Source organism: Phalacrocorax aristotelis, chromosome 2 (genome assembly GCF_949628215.1).
Source record: "Phalacrocorax aristotelis chromosome 2, bGulAri2.1, whole genome shotgun sequence".
Taxonomy (NCBI): Eukaryota; Metazoa; Chordata; class Aves; order Suliformes; family Phalacrocoracidae; genus Phalacrocorax; species Phalacrocorax aristotelis.
The window spans coordinates 45,501,894-45,527,655 of NC_134277.1; the positions used below are offsets into that span (position 1 = coordinate 45,501,894).

Sequence of the window (25,762 nt, forward strand, 5' to 3'; positions counted from 1 at the left end):
AAATGAAAGAAAGTCCTTTGCATAGGGAACAGTCGCGCTGAAATTATTTTAATAGCAGCTAACAGTCTTGACAACAGCATATTGTAAAACAGAAAGCAAACTGACAAGGTTACACAGCACCAAGACCACCTTGTATTTAACAGTGACACACACTGAAGACTGGGGAAAATAAGACACAAAAAAAAAAAAAATGATGTGCACCATGTTTAAAATGGGGGCTTAAAAAAAATAAAAAACTATTCTATACAATTTTTTTAAAGCTGGTTCTGCATTGGAATGAAAAGTAGACATTTTGAAGTGTCATCAGGGAAGAATTATTAATTATTTCAAAATGTTTTAATAGAACTGAGTAAAAAATACCAAGGAGTGTAAGAGTTCGGAAATGCAGGAGAAAGGTCCAAAGGCTATTGAACACAACAGCCTAGAAGCAACCGATAGTTCTGAAAGACCAAAAGCACCACTCCTTAGAAACTGGACCCATAATTAGGTTACATCATAAGATACATCTAAAGCCTCTACCACTGTACCCTTGTAATTTTTCTATATGCTTTTTCTAAACATCAGCTGTTGGCCACTGCCAGAGAGAGGATACTATGCTAAACTGACCCATGGCCTGATCCAGCAACTCTGTTCATAGCATCAAGGAGCTCAAGTCCCAAGACTGCAGATGTAGAACAATTGAGACTTCCAAGGCTTTCAAGGCCCTATCTCTGCAAAAGGATCTGAAAATCATGGTGTTGTGAAGGTTGTTCACATGAACTTGAATCTTAACCGCCATTATGAAAGCAAGCAGACTTTAGACAGGACTCAGCATGTCTTCAAAAGTTAGTACAAATGTTGCAAAAGGTTCCAGTCTGGACCAGTCTGCATTTTTCAGAAAATGATATTACTATTTCAGCAAAGAATTTTAGCTAGGTGTCATCACAGAGATGCCTTTGAATGAGTACAGGCACATGCAGCCCACTTCTCACTTTGCACTGAATAAAGGGCATTAGTGTATGAAGCCTGTGAAGGGAATGTAAAAGAAGAGGCCCCTTCACCTGCTCAAAGGTTATTAGAAACAGGTGTTTATTCAGTCAGGAAGTGGTAAAATGGCTCTGGTGAGAAGGATACTCAAGCCCACACAGTCCACTCTGTCCTTTTTACAAGCTTTTTTCTGTTAAACAGGTATTCAAGGTACATCTTACCATATTTCCAACATTCACCTCTATAAGGACCTGATCTACTGTGGATACTGTTATTCAAGCACAAGAACATTTTGTCTTATTCCAGAATAAATGTATGCTGATCTCGGCTTAATCCATCTTCAAGATTAGCCTGGGAATTCAAGATACAGTAACCTTCTTAATCTGAAGATATTTTTAGATGTCAAAATCACTCTGAATAACCTGTAGCATGCCAAATGCCCACCCACTCATAGCAATGGAGTCAGTTTTGAGAGTATGTAGCATCTCATAGGGCTACACAGTTCTCAGAATCAAGATGATCCAAGCCTTGGATTATTACTGCTCATCTCAAAAAATAAAATTGGCTCTTTTTCAAAACAGTACTGAAGAGTTAAAATAACGGATACTCCAGCAACCGTGAAGATGTCTAGAATTATTACTTTTCATGCAGGAGGTGAAGCCAGGTGGTTAATTAATTCCATTTTCTTCCAGAGTTCACACAAATGCAGTTACTGTGGAACATAATTATGAAAAATGTACAACATTTTAATGTGTGGGCATGAATATATTAAGGGTATTAAAGCCTGTCACGCTTATTTTGATGAGACGGATCATCTCAAAGGGCTCTCTTTCTTTTTGACAAAAACGTTTCCCCCACCATCACCCACTTTTTAAATAAAGGCATACAAAGACACTACCTGATACTATCAGGTAGTTTTAAGAAAGCTTAATTTTGTAACATGACACATCCAGAAAGCCTTTACAGCTCATTCATTTAGACTGTTACAAGAATAACAACATACATAGGTGGATAGTTAGTCATGCATTACATCAAATTACATCAATATTGATAATAATGATGGTAGAGTGGCTGTGTGTTGTTCAGTAGAAGTTTGGAAATGTTTTCAACTGATTAGTGAATCACTTAAAATACAAGTTGCCTCCATCACTGATTTCTAGCCATTAGGTTCAAATGAAAGGTATGAATCACCAGGAATAATCAGATTGCTCCAAACTGAGAAAGCAGTAGACCTGCAAATTCAGTATATTAGTCAACAGGCAATCACTAAATCATATATTTTGTTACCAAAAAAACGGCATGGGAGACTGGGAGAAAGAAAAGAGGCTTGAGCACCTAAGAGATTATACCAAAATGCTGAGGAAAGAGAAGAACAAAGGGAACACCAAAACAAAACAGGCTGTAAGATACATTATTCCTCACCTCCACAACTACTTATGCACCTCTTGGAAAATTTTGTCAGGTCTTCAGTAGAACAGGAAAGGGACAAGACTTATACTACTACATAGACTTGGAATATGCTTTCTTTGATGAAAAAAAAAGTAGTCTTTCAGTTATATTGATTGAAAACATACAAAAATTTTTCTTTTTCCCCACTATCATAACTAGAATCCATTATGCTAAATTACACCAAATCATTTTAAGAAAAAATATACCAGAGAACACTTAGCAGCTCCAGTCACAACAGTGTCAACTAATTCACTTGCTCATAGTTCCCTTTCCAAAAAAAGAGAAAGAAATATCCAAATAAAAGGTATTATTTGTATCGAGATTATATACATAATTTTAAGTAATAATTTTAAATACGGTGAGTTCAGCTTACTCTTGCTATATTGTAGGGGAATAGACAGGGATCGGCGACCGGAAGATCACGGGATGTGACGGAAAGATAGACTCCTCCCCATAGGAGTGGCAGGAACAGGAAGCTCAAGAGCTGTATAAGCGTGTGACGCAGCTAAATAAACGGACATTTTGTATCCATCATATTGATGTCTGTGCATCACTGTCCCCAGGGTGGGTAGAGCCCTGTGTCCCGGAGATATGCAGCCCAAGATAAGTTCTCCCGTAGAAGCATACAGCTACACCACATCTTTTGCAGTTTTGTTTGTTTGGACACATTATTAAATCGGTAGCCATTTGTAGTAAGAAATTAGTGCCTTTGAGCACAAGATCAAATTGGAACAGTGCGTTTAAGATGTGCTGCTGTACTGTTTTAACTAGAGCTATACATAGTTTTCATTTCCTAATAATGTTCTCAAAGACAAGGTACTTTCCCCCTGTGCTCATTAAAACAAAAGATAAATTTGTATTTTCTTGATTTTGAAAAGTTTCCTAGAAACATGATTGCATAAAGCAATTATGTTATTATGAGATTGTTTTATTACTCATTTTTGTCTGTTGTAATTTCAACAGGGGACAACATGGTGAGTTAATGTTGTGTTCTCTCACTTTATTACTTTCATGATCAAGTTGCACTGGGGAGGAATTTATTCTCATTGCATTTAAAAAACTGCTTATATCAGCATGCACATTTCAACTGTTTACACATCCTCTTCTACCCTCAGTTACCTCAAATTTAGCAGATTTCTACCATTCAGATCAATGCAATATATTCTTGGGTCAGAAAAAAGTTCAGATGGGACCCAAATAGCAAAAAGTAATAAATAGGTGGGCTGACATCTATTACTACTACAATTATATTCAGTTCCTACAGAGCCACAAATCATGCCTCAAGAAAGTGGGGTATAACAATTTCTCTATTACTGTGACAGGAGGAATCACTCTGTAATGGTCCAGCAAGAGAACAATGGAGCATAAACAGTGTTCATTGTGTATCACCATGGTTTTAAGTAGCTAAGCATTTTACTTGCAGGAACAAGGAACCTTTTTATTCCTGAAGGCCAAATAGAGCATGTAAGGACCTTGGGTGAGCTATGCATTATACACCTTCATGTTATCCAAGAACACACAAAAACACGTAGCTCCAGATCACGTAAAATTAAGTCTGGATTCCCCTGCTCTACAGCAAGGCAACTCTTTCAGTCTGCCAAGTACCAGATTCAAGTTCGGGACTTGACAACTCAAGGCAAAGATCATCTCATTTGAACACAGTGTTGAAGCGAAGCCCTAAAATGATGCAAGTGCCTTGAGCAGCCAGGTGTTTTGACTCCTTATCAATACTCGCAGTTCATTATAGCTTCATGGCTTCTCCATGCCAACACTGTTTGCCTGATTCACATCGAAGATAAACACAGGTTGTTAACTTCTATACGATCAATTTTTTTTAATCATTTGCTTCTCCAGGTACCTTTTCAGTTAAAAACAAACAAACAAACAAGGCTCAAAATGCTAAATAAAGGAAGGCTCAAAATAAAAACAAATAATAAATTAAGATTGTGTGACACAAGCACTTATCTTCAGTGTGGGCCATTTATTACATATATTCTCAATATGACATACCTGAACTAAACAAACTTCTAAAAAGTAGCATAACTTGGACTCAGTACAGGTGGATCTAAAGCAAGTATTTATGAATTTGCACATTTCCTCCCACGTAACCATGAATAAACACTAGAGATCTTAGACAATAACCAACTACTAAAAGTGAAAGCTTCACAGCAAATTATTATTGAGTACTAAAGACAACATGGTTTTGTGAATCAAGCAAAGTATTAGAAATCAAGAGCACTGCCTTACAAATAATTTACCGATTTATTTTTCCTGGTCAGCTCTATGTTTTGTGGTTTTGGTTTTTCTGGTGAAGCAAAGACATCAAAATAAATTTAGACTGGGGGTCAAATAAAATTTATTTTGTCATGAAATTAAATGTTTGTTTGTTTTAGAGTATGAGAGCATACATTTTAATTAAATCTTGCAATGAAATAAAATGTTACTTCATGATAAAAATTCTACATGCTTCATTTCAAAAGCATTAGCAGAACATGTTTCAACCTCATTTTTACTTCCTTAGCTATTTTTAAGATGTAATGTGATGGATTAAGTATGAACTGGTATGTCATTTCATATACACACTTTTCAGAAAGAAAAAACCTAAATATATTTTGCCTGGAGAAAAAAAAAATCCCTGTATTTGGGACATTTGGATTCAGTTCCAAAATATATGTGCTGTCTTGGACAACTTATGCAATGCCTTCATCCCTCAGGCCTCTTCAAAATAAGTCTCTTCTATTTACACTGCAAACTGTTTAGAGCATAAACTTAAGAGCTAAAATTATTCTAGTAACTATATACTTCCTAGTACAACAACACTCTCACTTCCACTGGGGCCTTTATATAGTGGAATCAGAATTAATAATAACTCTGTACTAATCAAATTATAAACTCTTAAAATTGGAGGGACAGGTGAGAGAAAAATCCTCCAAAAAATAGCTTCAGAATAAATGTATGAATATAACTCAATCTCCCACAGGCAGTTGGGACAGATATTATTCAAAAACTTTTAAACTAGCCACATATTTTCAATTATTTAAAAAAATGTATAAAAATCGAGCCGTTTTTTCTGAAATGCTTCATGGTGGGTTTGGTTCTGTACCGCAGCCAATCTGTATTCAGGCATAGGGCAGAGTGAGAGCTGCAAAAGCCATCTCCCAGGTCCACAAGTGCTCAGCTTAGTGCAAATTAAACCTGCAGAAAAAAAATCTTTTACATCCAAAACCTACCTATGGCTCCTGCTAGACTTTATGGTGTGGGAAATCAAATGCTGCAGACCTCCACAACACACTGCATGCATTCTGCTTCAGGTTTGCCCCCCATACAACCTATTCTTCTACCAGCAGTTTCCAAGAGCAAGAACATCTGTGTTCGTTTTCTGAAAGCAAGGAAGCTTCTGCAGGGAAATTCACCACCAGACTTCGCCACTTAGCTCCAATATTGCACATCATACACGGATGACAAATTTGTCATACCAGTGCCCCATCAGATATGCAAATGGTATAATTTTGCAGCCTTTGAAAAAACAGCGTTCAAAAAGCATTTTTTGTTTTTTACCTCTTCCGAAGTGAACAGGACCAGTCTCGGCAAACCTGAAAGCCCTTTTTCCTTTATCTCAGGACAAAATTTGTATCTTGCTAAGTTCATAGCATACATATTAGAAACAGAGCCACCTGTAGAAAGAGACATACAAATATCATATTAGCCACAGTCCTAGCACCTGTGCTGTGTCCAAGTGCTTGACCTGTTAGGGAAAAAAAATAAACCATATAGTTAACCTATAGATGCATCCATCATAGCTTATTTCCTCCCCAAAAGCCTACAGACATAAAATGAACTCTGGGCTCTGCAGAACGCATGGAAACAGAGTGAGTTTGAATGCTCTTTGGGGATATTTCCTGAAGAATAAGAACTGCATCCAAACAGTCCTCCCCAACAGGGCATACCCTGCAACAGCTCTTTCCCATTTACACTGAAGCAGGGCTAGCTCAGCAGCCTGCACCGAGCTCAGCTGTGGCGGCACCATACAGAGCCTAGATCTCTTGGGCAACCAGGCCTCGGAGTATTATGGGGAGGAAAAAGCCATTAGAAAAAAAAAAAACAGAGTGAGTGGTAACTGGAAGATCTGCAAGGTAGAATCTGGACAGGTTTCATTCACTTAAAAGAGCAAAACTGAAATAATAAGAAAAACCCTTACATAAAACTAGCACAGTTAATTTATCTTTTGACAATATCTCAGTAGTTTTAATTAAGCAATTCTGCCATAAAAGCAAGGATTTTACTGAAAATACACATCAAATCTCATGTGGAAAAAAAAAACATACCAACGATATATTTAAAAAGAACCAATTCGGGGATTGCAATGTATTTATTTTTCTACTACTCACATGTAGGCTAGAATTACTGATTTTGTTTTGGCTTTGGAGGGGGGCTGTAAATCCATTAACTCATTTAATTCCTCTTCTCACCCCCAAATTAGATAGAAAAGCTTTGCATCAAGCCTGATAATTTGTTATCCAAATAACCTGTGGAATAATATCATTATGCTTCCTTATCTCAATACAGTGGGCTTGAACTCTGCTTTACAGAACACTTGAAAGCTGCAGCTTATCAAGCAGCTTAAGAAATATTTGTTTGGTTGGCCTTGTCATAACATTAAAAAAAAAAAATCTATCAAAACTCAAAGGAGTTAAACTCATGACCTTCCCACAAAGATAAACTCTGGCTCCCACAGCTGATAGGCAAGATACACAGATCAGTGCCCTCAGGCACCACTGGTTGGTGTCTAGCACTTAAATCAGCTCCCTGACTGTTAACCAATTTGACTCAGTCCCATGTGGCTGTTGGTATTGTTGTTAATAAGGTCAGGAAGGGCATCAGTTACAAACAATTAATTTCCACGTAATTATATTTAAGATAGAACAGTTCTCATTCATTCACTGATTAGATCCACAGAATTATTACTAGAAACATGTAAGATAAGCCTGGATTGAGTAGCTCTGTGTGCATCACTGGACTTTCGCATGCATTTTCCAATATTCAAACAAGTCCAACGTTCATGAAATTACTGGTATTAGTTGGTGTATAATGACTCAGCTTGAAATCTGAATCATTCCTACCTGGATTAAAGATACCATCACCTTCCTCCCAGCCTATGAACTCAATCATTTTCTTGATGACTGCTTCTTCCACTAACAGAAACACAGGGGATACTTCATATGTATATCTGAACAGAAATGAAAGCATCTTGATTGGTATTAAGACTACAGAACTCATGCCACAGAATATTGGTAAAACAAGATAGTTTCTTGTACCTTTCTCTAATCTATCAGAAGCTAATCACCATCAGCAGTAGAACTCTAAACTAAAACCACTATGGATCTGACCCAGTAGAGCAACTGCTTAGATCCTGACAGCATCACATTGACACTTCCACTCTCAAAGTAATACATCTGCGTTTGATTTTAATGTAGGTCACATGCTTAAGTTTCAGCTATAATGATATATTACAAGCAACAGTTACTTTTTGTTTAGGCTTTACATCTGCAAGGAAACAGTAGGGAGGTAACCATTTGCATTCAACTCTGCAGAATGCTTCAAAGGAAATGAACAACTGAGTAAGTCTGATCAAATCATTTTTAGGCACTACATAAGATAAAAGTCTACATTTAAAAGCCTTGAAAAAAACCCAAGGATTTCTCCTCTTAAGCCCCAACTCCCAAACTAGAAAAAAAGGCCTCATCAGATTAGCCAACCTTCTGGTGAGCTATCCAAACAATGCAGACTGTTTTCTCTCCCAAATTCCTGCACATTTCCTACCTCCTCTATAACACCGAAAGCCGAAATCAGAAGGGGGTGGGGGAAGCAAAAAAAAGCTGTTATTCCAAAAAGCATGCTAATTCATCATCAAGAGGAAAAAGAACTACACTTACACACTTGGGTTCAGTGCTTCTGTAATGAAACGAGCCACTAATGAGTAATAATCTATTCCGGCATACAGCTGATTGAAAAATCTTGGATGACCTGAAAATACAGATGAAAAGCAAGCAGTGACAGGATAGACGAGAAAAGAGAATATATCACAGGCCCTTTCAGTTGAACGCTGATCACTGCAAACCACAATTCACTTCATCATTCACTGTATTTTCTGGACTTACTGTCCTTTTCTTAGGTTAGACAACCCTTTGAAAGTAAATTTAATAAGTTCTCTCAGGTCTCAAAACAAGGTTTGAGAGATGTAAGTAGTGCACAGAATGAATGTGGGTTGTTCTCAAGTTTTATAAATAAAAAAACCATAGATCAACGATTGAGTAAACAGAGTGACTTTTAACAGTGGTCTTGAGAGGCCACAATGGATGCTCAGCCAAATTTTGCTAAGCAGCGTGAATACTGTGAATCAGGAACCTGCTGATCCCAGGCAGCTCTGCCTGTGCTCTCACCAAAGTCTCAGCACTGAGAGAGGCAGCATAATGGCTTGAAAAAAACTTGCTGCAGACTTAAAATGACAAGTTATCAGAATTTGTTTACATGCCTTTAAACACTGATATATAACTGATTATGAGAAAATTCTATACTATCAGTGACTACAAAAACAAGTCAGTTCAGCAGTGGGATCACCACTTAAATTTTAATCCACAGCACAGTACTTCTATATGAAAAAACAGGTAAAGTGTTTAGCTCCATTTATATTACCTCTGGGGCTTCGATAAATGTTTATAGATCAAAGACTATTTGCACAGCATATTTTTATACACAATATCCTTTCTGAGGTGACATAGTGTAACAAATTAAAATCTAAAGGCAGTTTGCAAAATTAAGATAAATAGAACACCTTCCAGTAACGCAGTAATTATGGTTGCATATTATTAGTGCACTCCTCCTGTACATCAGTATGGCTACTTTTCTATGGTTTTCAAAGGCATATGTTCACTCTCAGAATTATTTTACGGTTTTACTTTCTAGCAACAGGGACTGTAGCAGGGAACATGCCCTGGAAATGCACAACTAACTGTATCAAATGTCCTTCTCACTTTCTAAAACACAGCCTAAGCCGTGCCACATCTGAAATCCTGAGCTACTGAGCCACAGCGCTATTTCCTGAACAGATGTTGTTCGTCCCTTCTCACTAAGATTGAATTATACTACACATGCTGCAGAAAGGTTAGCCACAGAGAACTAATCCTGCAGAGAAGTGGTGTACTGTCTCTGAAACACTGCAGGTGCTCTTCTCACAGTGTCTGGAACAGGAATTACTGCCTATCAGCAAATTAACACCCTATAAGGCTATTGCTCAAACAATAGTAAATGCAGGGTAATTGTCACTAAGAATGTATGAAGGCAGTCATGGCAACTCCACTCCACACCACTCACAGCAGGAAAACACAAACAAAGGTCTTCCTCCTGCATGTTTTGCTGGACTGTTACATCATACTTGCCTAGGTGACTTTCACAAGACTTCAAAATGTCAGAATCTACTATTAATGGCATTACAGAAATTAGTTCTCAATTAGTTTGCCATGATTAGACATTTTAGTCAAACCTATGGCAACCAGCATTCACCTGAACAATGGAAACACAACCAATGTTTGCATACTTGTATAGGCAGGCAGAAAATAAACATTCACACCTCCTGTTTCCTGAAAGGTGACAGAACTTTGTAAACAGTATCCTGTCTTCCTAAGTTAGCATACAAAATAACTATAAATCACACTCCTACTGGTTTTGACGCTGTATTGTATAACATCCTGGCAGAGTTGCAAGAGTTTCTGATGAGATTCTCCAGTGTCCCTCATTTCCAGGTCGAGAATCTGCTTCAGTGTTTCGGGGGCTCTCCATTCACAAACCTAGTGATGAGGAGGGGGGAGACACCAGCAGTGAACAGGTTAGCCAAGAGGAAGAGGTTAAAGGTACAAGGTAAGCATCACATTCAGCGCTAGTTTCACAAAACTGCCCATTGCAGGGCAGCATGCCACTAGAAAATATCTCTGGTAAACTGGTCTCATGGGATCTTGGTTTTATTGTGTCTTGGGCATTACTTCACCATAAAAATTAGAGTGGGGAATGCTGGAAAGCAGAAAAGCAAGAGGCCTGCAAGTCAAATTCTGTCCTTAGCTAAAGATTTGTAATCACAGCATTTCCAGATGCTGTTCTGCCAAGAGGAGCATGCCCAAAGGCAAGCATGATTCATTTGTAGCTCCTCTTCCCATACAGCCTCTTAAGCAGGGGTTCTGCCAAACCCATAGCAATCTCATAATGTTGCTCTTTCACAGTGCTACCACATCCACTGTTCTTCCTTCTCCAATACTAGCATCTCAAGGAGCAAATAACTAACTTCCCCCATCCCAAACAAGAAAAACACTACACCCATTTGTTTTCTCAAAGAAAGTGACCATTGTACTTTGAGATGAGAAAACTCATTATTTTCTGGCAAATATGTATGCTAATTATGCTACTGAAAGGTTTTATAATATGAATTTGTATAATTCTTCATTTGTAAGGCTGTCTTTTTATTTCAGAGAGACTAGGAGCAATTTTGAGGCTACTTAGAAAAAAATTATTTCACTGTTCATTTTCTCTGCTACAAATTCTCAACAACACTCTATGGCTTTACCTTTTCTGTTACATCATCAGCTTTCTGGATGACTTCTTCCATTATAATCTTACAGACTTCTTCCACAAACTTCTCTCCTGCTTTTGAGTCCATTATTGGACCATTTAAAATGACCCCATCCACCAAAACAGCATTCTTCTTCTGGAGCATCTCCTGTTTGCAAACACCAACTGTAAGATAAATAACTCACCATTAGAGCAAGACCTGGACAGATAAATCATAAACTAAAAAAACATTTTTAAAAATATTCCTTCACTGCTGAAGATATAGTCAACTTAAGGAAAAATATCACATGGACTTCCACCTAGATTTTGGTGGAAGAATCTTTACAGACAAAAACCCCAACATGTTACTTCAAACTTAGATTGGTATTATGTAGGTAATAATAGCCTACTGTATGGTATCTACTGCTTTCTGTAGCATACAAAAGCATGCAAGGCACCTTCCAAACACAGAGGAAAATACAGTTGTGGCCTACAATATGATGCAGCTGGATAAACAGAAATAAAGTGCAAGTTAATAGGCATTTTTCTTAGCTGAAAATGTTTCCCTCCACATCATCCCTCCTGCTCCCCTTTTTTCATTAAATACTTTTCAGCTTCATTTCCCATATTTTTATGCTGCTTGTTCCACCAGTCAGTCCTATTGCTCTGAGTCTTCTGCATCCTCTGCGAAGTCTTTCACTGACCCACACTCCATCAAGGTAAAACCTTTTGATGTTGCTGTCAATATCACATACCTGTACTTCTTTCATTTCTGCCCCTATTAAGTGCCCTCAGTCACTAATCACACTAATTTGATGTGCAGATTATCTTGTTTATTCACTTCACAATGATCTTTTTCTTCTCCCTCACCTTTATCCAGGAGATGCACTCTCCAGATGTGTTCCATAAACCCATTACCACTTCATCCTTTACATTACTTCTGAAAGCACATCCAAGATGTTTATATGACACTGGCCAATAGCAGCAACTACGTCTCTATTTCATGTATTGATTTCATACGGTAAGATCAGGACTCCAGTTTTAATCAACGTGAGGATAAAGATGAAAGTGAGACATTTGGAAATATCATGGGAAAAGACATTTGAAACAGTATAGGGCTGAAAGGAGAAGCGGTAACTACCATATCCACATTATCTGTGTTACAGACAACATCTCTCCACTGATCTTGCCTTAGAATAGCTAAGATCTATGAAGCCAGGCAGCATTGCCTTGAAGGGTCATCTTCATCTACAGTGAGGATGGTAGAAGGGTAAAGATGCATGAAGGAGAAAGTTCAGACACTGAAGAGGAAGGCAAAGCAAAGAGAAAGGCACACAAAGAGAAAGACAAAGTAGAGGGGTCAGAAGGAAGGGAGGGAAAAGACCCTTCATTTCAACAGCACCTTAACTGTGTAAGGCTCCAGCAAAGAGTTCAGGACTTAGCTGACATTATATTTCATTAAATAATACACCTTGCAATTATTTACCACTTTCTCAATATTTTTTTGGTTATCACTTACCATTTCAATCTGAACTTGCTGAGCTAAATTCTGCCCTGGAACATACCTTAAGACTATTACTGGAAATGAATAGGAACAACTATTTCACAACCAGCAGCTAAATCAAGCCCCAAACATAGACATTTTCTGAGGTAAAGGTCTTCAGGTTTTGCAAACCACTGTTGAATATATACAATATTCCCACCTATCATGATTTTGCTGCAAATCCCGTGATACTTAACCTTCTACTTATAACTGTCTGACTTCTGGAGTTCTTATGAGAACTCCAAACTCCCCTTTACTGGAAAATAAATGTGTTTCCTCCTGGTAGTAGTAAAAACCTTGAAGAGGAAAAACTAAGTAGATTATAAAAGTCTGAATTTCCATAACATTATTTCTTTTTTTGTCACATTATTTAAAAGATCCTATGACCAATTTATTATGTTTTAGATGGGTGAACCTCCAGAAAGATTCAAGGTTCACTTTTTATGTCACAGGACCCAAGTTAAAAAGCATGCCTTTAACACCTTCTCAGAGCTCAGCATCCAAGCTAAGAAACATACACACTATCTTTATGAGCTGATAATTCATGTTGTCTCTTTAAAAAGAATTAAACTTTTTTTAAAAGTCATACCTCAAATGCTCAAAACATCATTTTCAAAGAATTTTGGGCCTTTTACATATCTGTCTCAAACACACCTGATTGCACTAGCAGAATGTGTTCCACATTGAGCCCACTTCATAGAAACAACACCTTGTCAAATATACCTTTTTTGTTTTCACACGTGATAGGCAAACAATCTAGAGATGTGGCTGCAATAAGTATATTCTTTTCTATTTAAGAACGCAGAAACAGATTCCTAAGCAGACTCAGAGAACAGACTTCCAGAAAGTATATCAAATGCAATTTCAGCCAAATGGCTCCAGGCTTGAAACAGAACAAAAACTTTACCAAATGGAAGTGCTTTAAATCAGAGATTAAGGATTATTGACTGTTCACTATATCCTCCTGCAAAAGAGAAGATTCAATCCTGCTCTAATTGGAGGTGATTGGGCATTTAGCCACTGGCTTCAGCAGCAGCAGAATCAAGCCCATAATTCTCACATTTCATCCTGAATAAAAAAACGTTCTGTTACAGAAGCCTAAGGATTGCAACCCAGCATTTCATTTTTTTGATCAATATTTTTTTTCCCTGCAGAAAGCATAAATTAATTGGAGCTGAAATAACGTACAGAAAAATAAACTTTTTTTTCAGATGTTTCTATATCTTTATGTAAGCACTATCAAGTATTTTAAAAGCTGCATCTGTGTTTCCATAAACATATGAAAATGTTCACTGCTAAATTCTTGCATTACAAAAAGAGACTAGAGCCTTGTACTTGGCACGTTCTGACAACATTTGGGAGAGTAAAATAAAATGCCCAGAAAGATTTACTGCTCACAAGGAAAAGGCAGAAACAGAAGGGGGTGGTTATGAAAGAGTAGCTTGTGCCTAAATGCCAGAGCCAAATCCTGTTCAGTTGACACCGTTCTAGCACCACTGACTATTCAAGTGAATGAAAAAGGCTGGCTTTGACCAAAGGCTGATTTCTGCTTTGTAACAAATGCAATAATAATGGCAGGCATTAATCAAAAACAAATTTTAAATTTCTTTTTCTGTATGATCTAGTCACAGTTCTTCTTTCCAAAGACCTCAGTATTTTCTTTCAGTGTGTCCAGCAAAAGCAAGCAAGTGAACTTCAGTGTCAAGACTCCGCACCACCATGTTTCACGGATTACAGTGGTGCCATATCATGTGTCAAAGTATTAAAACACAAACCTGTCCCGTAGTATGCAGCTGAGTCCCTTGGCATACATAATCTTTAAAGACACTTCTGGTCTTTTTAATCACTGTTTTCTGTATGTCTATGACTGAAGTAAAGCCACTCCAGTTTTAAGACAAAATACATTGTTTCTTAATAAACTGATTTCCCAGGCCTGTTGCCAAATAAAGGAGATACAGGTTACTTAGAATCCAGTATATAAGTTGACTTGGTGTCCTGGAAAAGCCATCCATTTTTTAAAAAAATAAGTAGGCACAGCTATGGTAGGGCTCATGTAATTGCTCCTATACATGTTCCCGTTTTGCAGGTTTATGGACAAGGCCTGTGGACAAAGTTGGGTACATCCATTCAGAAGGTCTGTAACAGCCCCCTACCCCCCAGCGGGAATCCTCTGGCTATGAAAATGCAAAAGCGACCTTTATAAAGCAGGACCCGAGGAAAACAAAAGTGCTTGTGTCCAGGCTCACAGGCGCCTCAATAGTCTCTTTGAGCACACTGCTAGCACTGAAATGCAACACTACAACAAACTGGTCCTATTCTTCATCCCACACCTGAATTTCCCATTCTGAAAGGAAAAGTTGGGAGGAGAGAGAGAAACCTGGAGAGGAGCCCCAGCAGCAAATATCTGACAGGGAACGCAAGGTCTGCACTAGGAGAGGTTCTGCCTTCAGAGATGTTTCCAGAGTCCCAAGGGGGCACGCTTATTAGGTGAATGCTCACGGCATGGTGTGCCCATTCACTGTGTGCCAAGTGCTTGCTGTACACAACAGTACTAGGTAGGATATGCTAAAAAGAAAAATAAATAAAAGAAGCAGACAAAAGTCAAGAAGGAAGAATCGGGAATTTTTATGCAACCAAACCTCAGGAACTGACGTTAATATTTAACAATGACTTCTCAGTGCCCTAACCAAGTAACTGCAGGAACGATTCATGCTGTAACATTTCCAATTAGGAAGAAAGGCCGTGGAGAATTGGAATTCAACCTGATGAGAAACTGAGAAACGGCAGATGTCAACTATGAAATGGAAATCCCAACTTCCTGACCCCAGTGAGATTCTCTCAGCTCAAATGTTCTAATTTTTAACATCTGCCAACAGCATAGGGAGTATCTGAGAAATGAAATGGCTTCTATTTTAATTAGAAGTTGCACATTGATAATGAACATTTAATGAACGCCCCTTTTTCTGGGGGAAAGTGAATATATATGCAACATGCAAGTCAATCACAGGCATTGTGCATGGGATCACAAATTTAACAACTTCAGGAGGCTGAGTTCAGACAGAAGTGATAAATTTATGTGTGACCCACATAGAATATGAAGAATCCCTGAGACTTCACTGCTTCCTACTGGAACAAGTTGAAGTGAAAATACAATTGGGTTTTTTTTTTCCAAATGGAAGTCCTGCAACTTGATTTAAAAAGAGTCCACGACAGCCTGTAATTTCATGCAAGAACTATATTTTTAGTCATAACATAAAAACAATTTTTAACTCCGGTCTTTCAAAAATCAACCAAGCAAGCAATAATTTACTAAAACTGAGTTTTCTGAGAATCAGTGCAGGTTGAAATGTAAAAATAGATGAAAAGTCTGCATTTCATATTAGGAAGTTTTACCCCTACATGCAAGTCACAGTCAAAACAACCTTTTTCCTCTCACTCTCTTAACATCATAAACACTTCCATATTTTCTGTTTCCTACAAAGGATGTCCAATGACTGCTCACTAATTCACATCTACAACATTGCTTTGAGATATGACCTTAGCTACTAACAGAGGGAAGCTAGTGCACAGTAAATCAGGATGTAACTTTCCAGCCCACTAGGTCCTCTGAACTAGTTCCTACATAGACATTCATAATTTATCAGTATATTATGTACAGCAAAGTAGTTCAATTCACTTTCAAAATGGAGCAAGCTTAGTTGCACAACTATTATAACGTTACTGGTCAGATCAGCAGAGACCAGTCACACAGATGAGGGACCCGGCTGGGGTCTGGACCCATCACTTGACATCGTGCCTGCCTTGATATTCCTATGTGGTTTTGGGAAACAACTCCTGAGCTGCAAGAGGCCAAGCTTCTAGGTGACAATATACCATGGCAAGTCCCAGCAGAAGACACTGGCAGTCCTTTTGGAGGGCAACAGCTTGGATGATGCCTGGTAGAAGCACAGATCTGGCCATGATACGCATGCTAGGGCTCATCAGTTAGACTGCATGATCCCTGCCCCAGCAAGGCAGCTGAAAGAGACCCAGAGTCCCCACACCACCTGAAGTCTGACTTCATCCGTGATCCCAGTCTTCCACTTTTCCCTTAAGAAAGGCAGAAGATGGATAATTTATTTTGGGGTTTGTTTTTTTTTTTGACCATGCCAAAACTTTAATTAGTCATTTGAGATAAGCATCAGCACTGCAACCAAATACCAGGTACATACAGCATTTGTTGCTCACTCTTTCCCCTTCAGGCAAGTGTAACAGCCTTTTAACATGATGTATTGGCCAGAGAAGGGGCTCAGTAATCTCTGAACAATGGAACAGGTCTGCTTGAGAAGAATGAGTTTAAGAAGCTCAGAGACACACAAGCTGTCTTGCAGTATAACTAGCAGAGGGACACCAAGCTGCTATGAGACCACCTTTCTTTTTGAAATCCTGACATTTGCGAATGGATAAGATCATATTTATGAGGCTTTTCAGCTTACATAAGGTGAGATGAAAGGGCAGGGACATCCAAGTTTTAGAGCCAAAATCTCTTCCAAATTATCTAGATTTAACCAGCTACTTCATAGAGGTATTGCTACTTCGCTGACAAAAGACCTTGGTCACTAAGAACCACTTTCCTCATCATATTTATGGCACTGAAAAAACCTTTGGTCCAGTGACTTGAAAGACACCTCCTATTTGCTGACACTGGACAAGTTTTTCATTAAAAAATAAAATCAATATCACACATACTCAAGATCTGTAATAGAGATGGACATACATGCTTTTGAGCCAGGTCAAAGTCACCTTTTGTTATTGCCCTTAGACTAGTCCTGACAATAATCATCAACAGAAACATGCCACAAAACAATGATTTGCCTTTTTAATTTATTATTCCCTCATTGCACATGTATAAACTCCATTAATGTTAAAATAAGGTAACTTGTGTGCACAGATGGGAGAATAAAAAAAGGGGGAAATGGCCCCAATTTAGCAATGTCCTGCTGAGTATCCTTGAGCTACCAGTGTTTTACAAACAACTACCTCCAACAACATCTACGGTTTGAGACAAAGCAAAAAAGGCCATACAAAATGTAACTTTTTATTTTTGCAAAACTTGGAGATGTAGTTTCTGTAAACATTTGGGATGAGCAGTAGGACTGACTATCCCAAGGGAAGTCAGAGAAAGAGAGATGTATTCCAATGTGTCCATTTTGTGTCTTGAACAGGTAATAAATGTTTATGGAAATACAAATGGTCTTTATAGAAGGAGGCTGCTTAAAATAGCCAAGGGCAAGGAAATTAAGGCACATGAAATCTAAACTGTTTAATAGGCAATAATAGCTGAATCAGTATGCAGCAAGATCTCCCAATGCATTAAAAAGTGACAAATCTTGGTTGTATAAGTGACAGCTTAAAAGATGCCTTAATCAAGGAAGAAAAATTATTTATTGAACTTCTCAAATGTCAAATTAAGCTTCTTCACTAAATGTTCATTAACTGCCAAGAAAATTCTTATTACTTTTAAAGCAGAATTAATGCACTCACGTAGAACGGCTTTATTTGATGCAAATTTCATTTCTTGCAAACCTATGTCTCCTTCCCTTTGATGAAGTGGTATTAGCAAAGATCCTAGTATCTTTTTTTATCAGATCAGATTTTAAAGACACAGGAGAGATCCTATCCCTGCACTCTGACCAAAATACTAACCCGAGTGTCACATTACCAGAGCCCTAAAGTCACCTTAACTTCCAGTATGTTTTACCATGCTTCACATTACACCTGTTTGAGATGGCAACACAGCAACCTCTTACACAAAATAAACGTTTGCTGACTCATCTCCCCAGTCTGCTGGCAGATGCAAACCACATAACACCCCAAACTTAACATATATACACACTGAGCAGCCAGCAATTCAGAAGTTAAAAAGCAGCATGTTGCGTAAATGCTGGCTGCTTCCTTCCTCTTGTGGATCCAGCTCCAACTCTGTTTGTTGTACTTGATGAGCTAGTAACAACTTGCTTGAGACTCTGCTTAATAGACTCAGCCTTTATGCCCCACAAGGGAACATCTCACCTATTTTTTTCTCCTCCATATACAGAATTCTTCATGCTTTCTCCCTGCCAAAGCAACCTTTGAAAGCTACCCTGATGCCAAATGACTGAAGGACATGTGCAGTCAAGACCCATTTCTGCAGCTAGGAGTAGGAACCTACAACCTGGTCCCCACTCACACGTAGGATTTTGCTATCTTTTGTGTTAATGGAGGCACAGCCTAAAGAATCCTCTAACTCATCCCTGCACAGTCGGTAAGGCTGCTCTTGTGGACAGTGCTGATAATGTCTGAAAGAAATTAGGCTTAATTAGCAACAAGCAAGATGAAGCTCACAAGCGCTCACTTTCAGATACATTAAGGGTGTTAAAAATCAATGTCACCGCCCAAGAGTGCTCCCGCAGCCACTGCAAGGATAACTCTAAACGCATCCAAGTCTCCACTGCAACTGTGTCCACTTTGCCAGCTGCTCCAGTTGTACAATGCAAACACAACGCTACTGCTGCAACAGGCAAGTGCCCTTCAGTCTTTGTCTCCTAGATGTTTTCCCACGCAACCTGAACAAGATCCAGCTAAATGCACAGGAAATCAGTACTGAAAGGAGAAAGACTGCACATACCAGCCCAGAAAGAGCTGGTTTTAAATGTGGGTGCACACTTGCTAGAAAAAAAAAAAAGCTTTCAGGAAGTAGCAAAGACCTTAACACCTCAAGAACCTAAGCCTCATTTGTCTAATGGCTCTAAATAATGAGCAAAATCTTTCCCCAGATCCCAAATCACCTAAATCCACAAATAATCAGGCTACAATCAACATCCCCAGCAAAGGCTCCAGTACAGCCCAACTTCCTTCACCACCTTGCTGTGAAATGAACTGATGTGAAATTCATTCACCAGACAGAAAACACAGCAAATCACCAAAGGCAAAGGGAAGAACACCGGACAGGGAGACACTAGAATTTCTGAGGAGAGGAATGTAGGCAGAAGTTAGAGATCCTACTCATGAGGAAGGTAGAGGGACTGACAACACTGCAGCAACAAGGGTGGGGATCATGTTATCACTAAACTCATTCTGTCTTACAAGTGCAGGTTTCGGAAGTAAACGAGACTTTTGGTAGCATACTTCAGGCAACATTTGAACAAGAACACTATTACTCAGCTGAAGGGAACACTAGGATCTCAGTCTTAGCGACCACTAGAAGTTTATCTTTGCTGTTATCGTGGCAGAGGATATTGAGCTAAGCTGCATCTGAAAGGAATCACTTTTGGAGGTACTGCCACTCGTACAGTACTACTGCTGCTACTTGTACAGTACAGCCTTAAGCTGCAGTGCACGCTAGAACATATCTACTGCATACTAGAGTGTCACGTAACTTTACAAAGCTCATTCAATTTACAGCAAATTAAGAAAACAGGAAACATTGTGTTTAAACATTAAGTTTCTGGACTTCTTACATTCTCTCAATCTCAAATATATTATTTGTGTTTGGAGATTTTATACAAATAGAGTGCTAATGACTTAGGTCACCCATGCATGCAAGACACCGAACTTCCGGAGACAAGCTAGGAGACTTTCTTAACCTGGAAGTAAAAACTTTTTTGGTGTCTTAACCATGCTTAGGGTAAAATGAAAAGAAACCTACTAGACCCCAAGCCATTTTGACTGCTTTTGTAAAAGATTCCTAATTCGGGATAAGTAGAGAAACTCTTATCAAGAATATTGATCTTGTGGCTGGGGGGACTGCCATCTGCAAACACTTCTGTTTTCTGACTTAGTAACCAGTTTCCACTTACAAGATCAAGGAATTCCTCATTTCTTAACCTTGCAAATAACGGCATACCTAAAGCCTAAGCGTACCGTGATTTAGCGTCTTCTCATTTTCCAAGCTTCTACAGAAGTCTCGTTATTTTATTAGCCATAGGTCTTCCATGTTGCAAACTTTTATAAGCATACGGTCAACTTTTATTTTTCATTACATAACGATGCAAGGCCTTCCTGTTAATGCAGGTAAACAAGTTAAACTTGAGAATACATTTATAAAAAGGGATTAACTTCTCCCTAAGACCTTTTGCTCCAAAGCAAATCACTGTACTGCTATGCCTGCTTTATTCTGGTGCCTGGGGGGGAGGGGAAGTAAACCCCCCCCCCCCCCCCCCCAAAAAAAAAAGCATGCCTCTTTAAAGATCACTTATATCAACAAAATTATACGCTGCAATGCTTTTATAATAGTCGTTGCAAACTCCATACCTTATTACACCGTTCTGGCTACATTAGCGCTGCACCTTAACAAAAGGAGGCTATAGATAGATATTCAACAGGCAGCCTTTCTGCTCGTCTCCACGCGTTGCTGGGGGAGCCCCGGAGCCGGCGGCAGCCCTTACCCCTCCCGCACTCGGCTGCGAGCAGACCCTGCCTCCCTCCCCAGCCCCGAGGTCCCTCTCCCCCGCGGGCCCGGCGGCAGCCGTGGCGGGGAGGCTGCGGGAGCCCCCGCAAGCCGGCGGCTGCCGGGGGAAGGGGCTGGAAGCCCCGAGCGGGGCAAAGAGCGAGGCGCTTCGCTCCTCCCTGCTGCCCCCGAGCCCCTCCGCGCCGCCCCGGCGACCGCAGCCCCAGGCGCGGCGGGCGGGGGCCGCAGCCCCGCTGAGGCGGGGGGAGGGAGGAGGGAGAAGGCGGCTCTAGCCCCGGCAGCGTTTACCCTCCATCTCGCCTTCGCGGTGGGAGCCGGGCGCAGGACCGGAGAGGAGCCGGGGAGGGGGCACAGCGCCAAGCCGTCCTGTGCCGAGCCGAGCCCGCAGCCTTCGCCCCGCACACCCGCAGCCGCCCGGCCGCTGCCTCCGGGACGCCTATTAATACCCTCGGCGCCGCGGGCCGGCCGCCAGCCGCCTCCCCCGGCGCGGGGCGGGGGGGCACGGCCGGGCGGACCGGGGCGGGGAGCCGCCCGCAGGGTTCCCCCTGCCCCCCGGCTGCCCCCTGTGCGCGGGGACCGGCGGCGGGGAGGCTACAGCGAGCAAGGGAGGGAGTTTCTAATGCCCGGGAGCTGCCCTTCTTCCCGAAGTCGGGGCTTCGTTGCTGTCGCTGCTTGTGACAAGGGTTTGTTTCGGTACTTCTAAAGCCTGACCCGGCGCCTTAAAACCCCTCCCGGGGGTGAGCGGCGGCGGCCGGCACCGGCTGCCAGACCCCCGCAACCCTGCCTGCAGGGACCCTGCTGCCCCGCACGGCCCCGCCGGCCCTTAAGGGCGTTTTTAGGTTATTTAAGGGCCGTTAAGGGCTATTTTAAGGCCTCCGAGCGAGTTGTGGCTGACCTCCTTATTCCAGTTTATTCCAGGACATCAGTCCCGTTCAGTGCAACACAGGCCTGCTTAATTCTTATCCCCTTATTTCCTCGTAACCGCTACTTTAAAAAAAAAAAAAAGGAAAAAAAAAAGAAAACAGGCTTTCTTCTTGACAGCAGGCATTAGTGCTATTGTCACAGGAAGGTCTGAAAATGTCCAAAACTGAACTACCAAAGCCCCCAAAAGCACATATGTTCCATTAAAATCCAGGCCATGGTTAAAGTTTGGGGAAGATTTTTGGAAGCTCGTGAAATATTCAGGTGTGAATCAAATATTTATTTACACATAGTACCCTAATTTTCCTTGTTCATGAGAAAACAAATGTAGCCCGTTTCTAGCTTCAGCTGCAGCCTCTACTAAGATTAATAACTTCTACAACTTGCAGAAGGTAATTTGTAGCCCAACGAATATCCTACAATGCAAGAGATAAGTATTTGAACCTCATTGTGATAGATAAAAATGGTAGATACCACTAAATTAAAAGTTTGTAGGAGCCTGGGAACAAGGCCTGGTTGCATCCATCATGGGTAAATGAACAACAGCCCCAAGCAAAACTATGTACTTCTGCTGCTTCAGAAGAACTAATTTCCACAAACTGAGAAAAACGGTAAGGGGAACTGACAAGGCAAAAAGGTGAGAACGCCGAAAAAAGGGGCTCTCTTGAAGACTATTAAATGGCCAAACCACTATGATTTTGTGATCAGAGGAGGCAGTAAGTTTCCCATAAGAGTTCAAAGGTTGCAGTTAGAAATCAAACAGAAAACAAAGTGAAATTATATATATTACAGTTGATATAAATTACAAGTTACAATATCAAAAATCTATAAGGGAAGTTAATAGGCAGGAAAAAAAAAACTGTGGCTGTATGAGCTAGACAAGTGAGACATTTTAAGTGTGTTAGGAATAAAAGAAAGTCCAGTGGCGATTCTGATCCATCAGTAAATGTAGTTCATAAGCGGGTTTTTGCTGATGTGGAAAATGTAAATATGTTCAATAAGTACTTCTGTGCTACAAAATAAACAAGTAGATGGATCTCAAGGGGACTATGAAGAACTGCTCCAGCCTGCTACTAATTAAGAAAGGTAGGAATCATGACCATTCTCCTATAAGCAAACTTAGATAACTTTTACTCCCAGTTCCAGAATAGATACTTGGGCTCTTTCACCAGTTTTAGTAAACTTTGGAATACTTGTGAAATTCCAAAGGGCAACTGCAATGACAGGAAAAAACGTGCCAACATCAGAACTCAAAATAATAATGGGAATAACAGATTTAATTAAAAATATCTCAAATAAAGGAATAGAAATATTTCCAGTCTTTCTTATGAAGACCAGGTCAAATCCAACTTCTCTAAATTCATTCTTTGATGAGATTGTTCATATGTTTAAATGCATATTGATGGTTTACACCTTTAAGACAGTCTGAAAGAAAATGTCATACCCCATGGTATCATTGAAGCACATATGAAATTGACTAAGACTTGCCTAAATGACTGATGACAAAAAGTAACTGACAGTAAGGAACCTTCACCGAATGGGTATGTTTCTGTGAAAAGGGGGTCACACCTGAAAATGACACAAAGAGGAGAGAAATGGTAAAGGAAATAAGGACCAAGCCACCATGTGAAGTAGTCTGAATTGAGTGGCAAACTGGGCCTTCTCAAACGAAATACGTTTACTATAACTAAATCCCTGTAACAAGCGTGAAGGATTGTAGGTGCTGTGTACTGAGAGGGAGATGGCACTTGCTGAAAAAGATTTATGGGTTGTAGTCACCAACTCATAAATGCTCTCTCTGACACTGGTAACAGGAAGGATTAATCTGCATCAGGAGAGTAGGAAGTAGGGGAGATAGTTTTATCCCTGGATATATCACTGATGAGATCCATCTTGTATACTGTGTTCCTGCCCATGTTTTGAAAATAACATTGAAATATTGGAGAGGGGGCAGATTAAAAGCTGAAAATGAGATTTGAGAATTGAAGAAAAATGCTGCTAAGTGAGACTTCAAGAGCTCAATCTGTTTATCGTATCCAAAAGAGTGACTTGATTACAGCATGTAAGTACCTCTATGGAGAAAAAAATAGTGAATTCTGAAGGGGTTTTTAACCGAGCGGAGAATGGCATAACAAGAAGCTATGGTAGAAACGGATGTCAGACAAATTCAAATGAAGCACAGAATTTCTCTTCTTAAGGTGACAATACATCACTGAAACAAGTTAATAAGGGCACAAAGAAATTCTTAATGGTTTTATGTCCCCCAGCCAGGACAAGATATCTTTCTGGAAGACAGGCTTTAGCCAAATGCAGGTTACTGCCCTCAGTACTTGTGCATGCATGAAATTTAATGATGCAGGATACGGAGGAGATCAGATTATATGACTAGATTGTCCTTTGTGGTCTTACTTCATTAATTCTTGTTGTACTAAGTAAATATAAGAAGGGGTGGCTACTGGTGAGCATCTGCTCAAGATTATATTCTTTGTGAAACTGACTGCAATCAGTCTCTATGAAAAACATGACTATCCCGAGTGTGTAGGATTTTAAATGATCGCAGTACACGAGATATTCTTGGCAAGCAGAGTATGAAATATCAAAAGACAATCAACATTAGTCACCTATTTTCATTTGTCAGTGCACTAAGCTGACAAGCTTTCAATTCATCTGGGCTCAGAAGAGCTTAAGGAGAAGCTGAAGGAAAGGGCAGAAGCACGAATCCATTAAAAACACTGGCCATCAGACCTAGGTAACATGATAATTAAACTGCAAGCTTTGAAATGCTGGCAGGCAAACTGGACAACTAATTCTATATGCAATATTACACTAGTAAGTATACATCAGTTTCAAATATTTATGGATTTCTTGCCCAGCTTGTGTATAAATGAATCAAGTTACCTCACCTGAAGCTATGATCCCCAATAATGAGCTGTGGTATGCAATGAGGACTAAAAGGTTTGACACTGGCAAGTCATACCTACCTCTCTGAAAGCACCCAGGATGACACAACTGAATGGTGTTCCACATAAACTATTGAGAACTACATTTAAACATTAACAAACTGACAGTCTTCTTAAACTGTTGTATTTGCCAGGATGTGAACCTGCATCTTCTCTCTTCTGTTCACAAAGTTGATATGGCAATGTTCACCTCAGGGCCCTTTCTGTTCTCATCACCTGCCTCCCTCTCTGAAGTGTGTTATATGAAGACACAACCTTTTCATCAAGGAAGGAACCTCCTCTAAACTATGCAGAAAACCAATGGCTGTATACAAATAGTTAGAACAGTAGAATAATAATACATTCCTTAACTGAAGGAAGGAAGAATGAAGTGGGAGAGGAAGAGTTCATTTTGGAGTTAGCATGTAAACTATTTTTCAGTACCATTACCCCAAAATTCAAAATAAGGGTGCTTTCCAAACAAGAAAACAATTTTTTCCAAAAAAGACTCAAAGATTTTGAACTGCTTAATTTTGGTATACAAACCTTAACACCCTATGAATAGTTCTAACCTCTAGAAATTATTTAGAAAAATGCCAGACCCTTTAGATGGTCTTAAAGATGGAAGCTTTCAAAATCACCAGATACTTTTGCAAATCTAACCTGGAAGTTAGGGTTTTAGCTCTTTCTCTGTCTTTTCCCCAGGAGCAGCTGTGGGCTTCATTGCTAGAATTACAAAGAATTCCCAACTCCAAATGGAGTAAACAAAAGCTGCAGGTTCCCTGCACTTGTGAAAATCAGCTCCTGGGGCATTAATAATTGAAGTGTCATGGTTACCTTTGTTGGTATCAACATCACCTATGGAACTCAGCCATTAGTAGTCTGGTGCAGGTAACTGAGACAGGGAAGAAAAAGCATTAA

General features: G+C 39.8%; 1 protein-coding gene across 2 annotated transcripts in view; it reads right to left on the bottom strand.

The window, feature by feature from the left end:
* Positions 1-21,405, bottom strand: part of GADL1 (glutamate decarboxylase like 1) — a 90,329-nt gene extending 68,924 nt beyond the window's left edge. Inside the window, exons 1-7 of one of the 2 annotated variants that reach the window (XM_075083296.1) lie at positions 21,270-21,397; positions 20,435-20,572; positions 11,027-11,196; positions 10,133-10,259; positions 8,349-8,439; positions 7,536-7,642; positions 5,974-6,089 (exon numbers count right to left, since the gene is read on the bottom strand). In XM_075083296.1, coding sequence (XP_074939397.1) covers positions 5,974-6,089; positions 7,536-7,642; positions 8,349-8,439; positions 10,133-10,259; positions 11,027-11,176 — 591 coding nt within the window. In that variant the 5' untranslated portion in view covers positions 11,177-11,196; positions 20,435-20,572; positions 21,270-21,397. Of the gene's footprint in view, positions 1-5,973; positions 6,090-7,535; positions 7,643-8,348; positions 8,440-10,132; positions 10,260-11,026; positions 11,197-20,434; positions 20,573-21,269 lie in introns of both variants that reach the window. The other variant, XM_075083297.1, reaches the window with a different exon arrangement.
* Positions 21,406-25,762: the final 4,357 nt, after the last annotated feature.